We start from the raw sequence: 7,441 nt of genomic DNA, 5'->3' as shown, positions 1-7,441 counted from the left end.
GATTGATCCACTCTCCAATGGGGTGCTAGATCAGTCCAACCTTTTTCTGGTGTCGTGGGCAGAGCTTATAATTATAATAAAATAACAACACTGGTTGTTTTTTTCAGTTAAAAATTTGGGTGGCTTACTTCGCCCTACTTTTTTCCATTCAATAAGAGAAATATTTCCAAACCTAACTGCTAGCATCTGCTATGATAAAAGCATTTTGAAAAAAAAAAAAAAGAAAATATTTTAATTTTTAGCCATTTCACAACCAAAAATAAAAACGTGGCATATTTAAACATTCAAAAAATAAAAATCTTATATATAAAAATGGATCGCAAAATGTGTTGGTAAGCGCATAACTCAACAACGCCTGGACCAATTGGGCCAATTCTTTTTTTAAAATGTTCGTTGAAGTCCAAGGATGGTTGTTACGGCGAGAAAAAAACGAATAATTGCCGGGAAAACCCTAAAAACAGCCCTTTTCTTCTTTAATCAAGTAGGCAACGCAATTTGTAAAAAAAACAATGATCTATGTCATGACATTTTGTGTAGTTTTTGATAATCTAATTTTTAATATATTTATATAAACATAGAAATAACTTTCTATTAATTAATGAGCTATATTGGGAGCCAAAAACATTGATGTAAATGAATTAAATTTTAAAATTCAACAACAAATTACAGGCGAATCAGTTAATTCGGCAACTAACCAAGACGATCCACCGGAGTTTTTAAACTCGCTAGGATTGTCACCTCACAATCTTCAATTAAAGGTTGGATCGGCAATTACAATGTTGCAAAATATTTATTTATTTATTTATTTATTTATTTATACGCCAATCGGCTTTATACAGTTTTATAATATTGTTTAAATATCGACCAAATATATTCAAAGGATAGTAAAAAGCAGATGTTCTAGCACCATGCATCCCAATGCGTTTCCAGTGCGTTTATGGTATCATTAAGTGTTTGTGGTATTAATTTAGAAAACCCATGTTTCTCACATGGAAAATTGTATGTTGTTTGTTCCCGTATTGGAAAATCATCAGATTTGTTTGTCTATGCGTCAGGTAATCAAACAAAAAACATCGTTTATCACAAAGCACTACAATGAAAATTGAACTGATAATTGAATTATGATTTACATTATTAAAATTACTTACTTTTAAATGCTTATAGTGTTTTATTTAATTATTTTTAATTCACACCGAATTATTACCAGGATGACGGTTCTGTTCAGGATAATTTTTTGCAAAGAATAGAAAAAAGGTAGGCACAAAACACCACCACATTACAATTTTTTTTGACAGGGCGAAGTCTGTCGGGCCGGCTAGTAATCAATAAAAATTGACTAATGATTTGTGGGGATATCAAGCAGGCGGGGTTTTGATTTGAAAAAAAAAAAAAAAAAAACAATGGGACATGTCATGTATATTTTTGATATCGTAATATTTTTATAGTCAATAAATTTGATATACAGTATTCGTTCAGACGTTGAGCTGTTAACATCGGTGAATAAATAATCATTACATACAATCCAGTCAGCAACGAGCGTTCGAACGATAAAGACCTCAGTGTTGAATAGTGAGTAATCCGTAGCAGGTAGTTGAAATAGTGACATCATGGATAGCGGACCCTACGGAGAGGGTCCCGACGATGACCGTGAGCAAATACAATTAGGTCCGTGCATAGGAAACGCATTGCGTATATGTTATGGAGAAGATATGGAAACTGAATCAAACGCTAATTTAAATAAATTAAATAGTGATGTTACACCTAAAGGTACAATCAATTCAGTGCAAGAAAGTGACGTTGTATCAAACAACGAAATGAAAACAATAACAAATCTAGAAACGACTCGAGGGAAAAACAGTGCTAGTGAAAATCTCACAGGGGACAAACCTTCCCAAGAAACTATTAATAATAATGAGGTAATTAATATTAATGAAAATTTAAAAACCAACAATAAGATTAATGAGAATACATATGAAAAAAATAATCAATCGAGAAATACTAAAGTATTTAAAACAGTGTCATACACAGAAAAAGACATAGGACCATTTTTAATTTATGTGGAATCGATGAACAAAAACATAGGCAAACTACACCACATGGCATTAGGAAGAAAGATATTTAACAAGCAACCAGAGATGGACAAATATATAAAGGAAATTAAAGCTATCGGAATTAACAAAATCAAAATTGAATGTTATGACTACAAATTCACAAACAAGTTGGTAGCGGACCATATATTCTCAGAGATCGGCGCAAGGGCATATATACCACTATCTACTGTAATAAAAAAGGGAGTAATATACGACGTAGACACCGAGCTATCAGAAGAACATATTTTGAAACATATAAAATCTGAAGTGGAAATATTAGAAGTCAAACGAATTCTTAAAAAACAAAACAACGATTATGTAAAAACGCCCGTATGCGTTCTAACTTTCAGAGGCCAAAGGTTACCTGAGAAAGTAACAATACATGCGGTGAAGTGTCGGGTGAGTCAATACAACAAAATAATCCAATGTTATAACTGTTTACGCTATGGTCACGTGACCACACAGTGCCGAAGTAGTGTCAGGTGCGGACATTGTTCGGGTAACCACAACTACAAGGAGTGCGATAACAGGGAGGAAGAGCCCAAATGTGCATTATGTGGCAATGGACATCAGGCAATTAACAAAAATTGCGAAGTCTACAAAAAACAAATTAAATTAAAGGAAATAATGGAATTTAATAATGCAAGTTATAATGAAGCAAAAAGGATTTTGGAGAACCGCCCCTACGCAAATATAATTACAACTAGACTAGACTTACAAAACAAAAAAGTTTTTCCCGATATTCAAGATCACCAACAACGCACAAGAGATAAAGAACCAGAAAATACGGAAGTGAATCAGCCCAAGAAACGGAGACTACACAATACTAGCGTTGAGACACCAGCCATAGACAACAGCATTAAAAACTCTAATAATAACAATAAAACAGAAAACGATGCACGAAAAGCGTCACCTAATATAAATAAAATACCATTTAAAAAAAATGAAAACGTAAATACGAAAATGACAAAAGAGGACAACAGAGATAAAACGAAAGAGAAGGATGTTAGAACGACGAATATACAGAAAAGAGGAATACAACCAAATCCAAGCACATCAGAGCAAATATCTCTGAACCACATAATCAAAAGACTAAAGGATGTTTTTAACCCTACCAACCAAAAAAATAATCAAGTGCTAATGGCCATAATTAATCGGATGGAAAGAGATCAGATAAACCTAACAAATCCGAAATGACAAGAATGACACAGGAATTGAAAATATTGCAATACAATTGTAGATCAGTGTTTGCCAACAAAGGCTGCATTGAACATTTTCTATACGAGAAAAAGATTCAAATAGCGGCCTTCTCAGAAACATGGTTAAAAGGTGGTAACAACTGCACTTTCAGAGGTTACAAGATCTTCCGCAACGATAGATGGATATGGAGGTACGGCTATAATGGTCAAGGATGATATCACGGTACTCAATACAGAGAACATTAATATAGGCACAATAGATGTAAGCAAGTGCCAAATCAAAAGAATAACACTTATGTTCTGTAACACCAAATTGACCATTATATCCATTTATGTTGCACCAAACAGCAATATCTCAGTAAGTCAATGGAATCATATATTGTCACAGTTCCAAAGCCCATTTATTTTGTGCGGTGATTTTAACGCCCACCATTATGCATGGGGAGGTAAATGGAATAGCAGAATGGGAAATAATTTACTAGAATCCGTAGAGTCCAATGACTTATTTATACTCAATGATGGAAATCCAACTTTGAGATCTAAAAACAATTTTACAGCAGTTGATATATCATTTTGCTCTCAAGACATAGCGCACAAAATAGATTGGAGTGTAATCGATGAGTCTCTGGGCTCAGATCATTACCCCATAATTCTAACTCTGAAACAAAAAGAAGTTCCACAACCCCAAAATAACGATCTTGGATGGAACCTCAATAAAGCAGACTGGGAAAAGTATCAAATACATCTAGAAGATGAACTAAATGGATTTTGTGTAAGTGACCCCATAAAAGCGTACACAGATTTTATACGGATAATTAACTCAGCGGCAGAAAAAAGCATTTCAAAAAGGAAAAAATTGATAAATACTAGGTTCATTAAACCAGTGTGGTGGGATGACGAATGCAATCAGCTAATAAAGGAACGGAGAGAGGGTGAAAAAGCTTATAGACAGGAATCCAACTATAAAAACTATTTAACGTGTGATAATATAAACAAGAAAATCAAAAACATTTTCAGGAAGAAGAAAAAAGACAGTTGGAAGGAATACGTCAATAAAATGAATCCAAATACTTCAGTCAAAGAAGTATTTGGAATGATTAGACGTCTCAAGAAACACACGAACGGGACCGACACATATAGTAATATCCCTGAAGAAATTAGTGAGGAAATCATCGACTATCTATCACCACCGGGTGCCAAAAATGACTTAGGCAATGGAAATAAAACTGTCCTGGAAAGAGAAACAAACAATCTGATGGAACCATTCTCATTGTGGGAACTGGAAATAGCTATCAAGAGGAGCAACAACACAGCTCCTGGAAAAGACGGCATATCATATTCAATGATTGCAAATTTGACACCACAAGCTAAAAGTATACTGGTAGATATAAATAATAAAGTGTGGCTGAATCCAGAAGCAATAGAAGATTGGGGGCAACAAGTAATAATACTTATCAGAAAAATGAATAAACACCCAAATTTAGTTTCATCGTATAGACCCATATCTTTGGCATTGCAAAAGTCAAAGATAGAATGATCAAGAGAAGATTAGAATGGTGGGTAGAAAAGTATGACATACTTCCCAAATCCCAATGTGGATTTAGAAAGGGCATGGGAACATATGACAACCTAACGATCTTTATATCAGATCTATATCTATCAATGGCAAAAAACAACTATGTCGTTGCGCTATTTAGCGATATTAAAGGTGCGTACGATAACGTCTTACCAGAGGTGCTGGAAGATACTTTGGCTAACACTGGACTACCAGGAAAATTCATAAACTCAATTACGACCAACATCCGAGAAAGAAAGATATTTTTCCGAATAAATGGGAAACTGATAGGGCCGAGAAAAATCTACAAAGGCCTACCACAGGGAGAAATTCTTAGCCCCATCTTATACTCAATTTATGTAAGAGACATAGAAAAAATATGGGAAACAGGTACCAGAATATTACAATTTGCAGATGACGTCGTAATCTATATAGAAAAATCAAGCCTCCAGGAAGCCTATGAGGTGATGAGCCGTAACATAGATCTCTTCCACGAATGGCTCGCAAAGAAAGGACTTGAATTGTCGGACGAAAAAAGCTCAATCGGAATCTTTACAAGACGCAGGAAGCTAGAAGAAAGATCAGCACTAACGACTAAATACCATACAATCAAAATACAAGAAAATAATAAATTTTTGGGCGTCACATTTGACAAAAAACTATCTTTCAAAACACATATAAATCAAGTAATCACAAAAATTGAGCCAAAAATCAACATTTTACGTATGGTAAATAGGACATGGTGGGGAGCTCACCCTACCACAGCCCTGAATTTGTATAAAACAATAATTAGACCATCATGGGAGTATGGAAGTCTAGCTTTCGGTAACTCTTCTCACTGCAGGAAGCTAGAAAAAATTCAATATAAATGTTTGAGACTGTGCATAGGGGCAATGATCTCCACACCTACAAACGCCTTGTTGGTGGAATGTGGAGAAATGCCTTTACATTCAAGATTCCAATATTTAAGTGATAAATTTGTACTTAAAAAATACCAAGTACAAAATAATAGAACAATCGAAAATATCAAGAATGTAGCCATAGATACATTAACAAGTGACTATTGGAGAAATCGTCCAAAACCAAGCTTGGTATATAGCTATATAAAAGTAATTGAAACAAGAGGAGACACAAATAAATACAATAAACACCCGTATTATAACTTTTTCACATTAGACAACAGTTATACGATAGAAAAAATATTCAATACGAATACAATCAACATAGAGGATTATAAAGTTATATTTACAGACGGATCAAAAATTAATAACAAAACTGGCTGCGCTTTATTTTATGAAAACGATAATATCAAAATAGGATATAAACTACCAGACTTCGTTTCAATTTGGTCAGCCGAGCTAATAGCTATAAAAAAAGCAATTGAATATATAGAAAGCCACAAAATCACTAAAGTGGTCATCGTTACCGATAGCAAAAGCTGCATAGATAAACTGAAAAATCTATTCCTTACTAATCGACTAAGCGAAACATTAGTATATGAAGTATGGAATAGACTTATACAGCTATTGGAGAACGGGTATACAGTCAAATTATTATGGACTAGATCGCACTCCGGTTCTAGTGGAAACGATGAAGCGGACTTGATAGCAAAATGGGCAACAGAATACGGAACTATGATCAACCTAGCCACTAGAAAAGACTATATAAATAATTCAAAGAAAAAAATACTGGACAAATGACAAGAGCAATGGAACAGATCGTCGGAAACAAAGGGACGATACTACAAGGCAGTCAACCCCAAATTGAAGATGAAACCGTGGTTCCGAAAATATGCAGATGAAAACAGAGGTACCATCGTAACAATAACAAGACTAAGGCTTAACCATGGCAACTTTCCTGCACACCTGAAGAGGCTGGGAATAATAGAGTCAGAATCATGTCCTTGTGGAGCATCAAGCGGAACATCTGAACACATCATACTAGAATGTAGTATATTTGAGGCAAGCAGGGCTAAATTGTTAGAGGAACTACACTCTATAAAAACACTGATTAAACCCTTTAATTTGACATCATTATTGCAAAATCTGAACTGTTATCCTAACATAATTAGGTTTGTTAATAATAGTAAAATTAAGTTGTAAGTGACCAATATACTATATATGTTACCTGTATATTGTACATTATGTATGTGGCTAAATGTTTACCAGAGGCCAATAAAAATATATATATAAAAAAAAAAAAAAAAATCATTACATAAATATCAAAAAGTACTAATATTTTATCTACCTGTCCAGTAACCTGTGTTAGTGTCTGCATTGTGTACAAATAGATACCGTTAAACACGTGTCCCCTTGCCGGGGGCACGCAGTGTCGTATAAACATTGTGTATTTTATGTTAATATAAGTGGTTATTAAGTAAATTAACCGCATTTTTGTTGTGTTAATTAATTTAATGTCTTCATGGAGTCCGATACCGGACAATTAAAGGGCCGTCCGCCCGATAAAAATCCTCCTACATGTTCGGAAATTGGCGTGACTGTTGCAAATGCAATGAATGTGTACTATGTCGGAAATGAAAACAATATAGATTTATAATTCAAATAATGAGGAGAGCATAATAAGAAGTGAACATATTC

At 34.2% G+C, this 7,441-nt stretch overlaps 1 protein-coding gene across 1 annotated transcript; it reads left to right on the top strand.

Moving 5' to 3' along the window:
• Positions 1-5,569: 5,569 nt before the first annotated feature.
• On the top strand, positions 5,570-6,544 carry LOC113375849. The gene has a single exon (XM_026615798.1). The coding sequence runs from the start codon at positions 5,570-5,572 to the stop codon at positions 6,542-6,544; it is 975 nt and encodes a 324-aa protein (XP_026471583.1).
• The last annotated feature ends 897 nt before the right edge of the window (positions 6,545-7,441 follow it).

This window comes from Ctenocephalides felis, unplaced genomic scaffold, assembly GCF_003426905.1.
Source record: "Ctenocephalides felis isolate EL2017-DRISC unplaced genomic scaffold, ASM342690v1 CF-g0.4_SCAFFOLD_01886, whole genome shotgun sequence".
NCBI lineage: Eukaryota > Metazoa > Arthropoda > Insecta > Siphonaptera > Pulicidae > Ctenocephalides > Ctenocephalides felis.
Note: the sequence above shows the minus strand (reverse complement) of the source record. Positions and strands in the feature narration are given on the sequence as shown.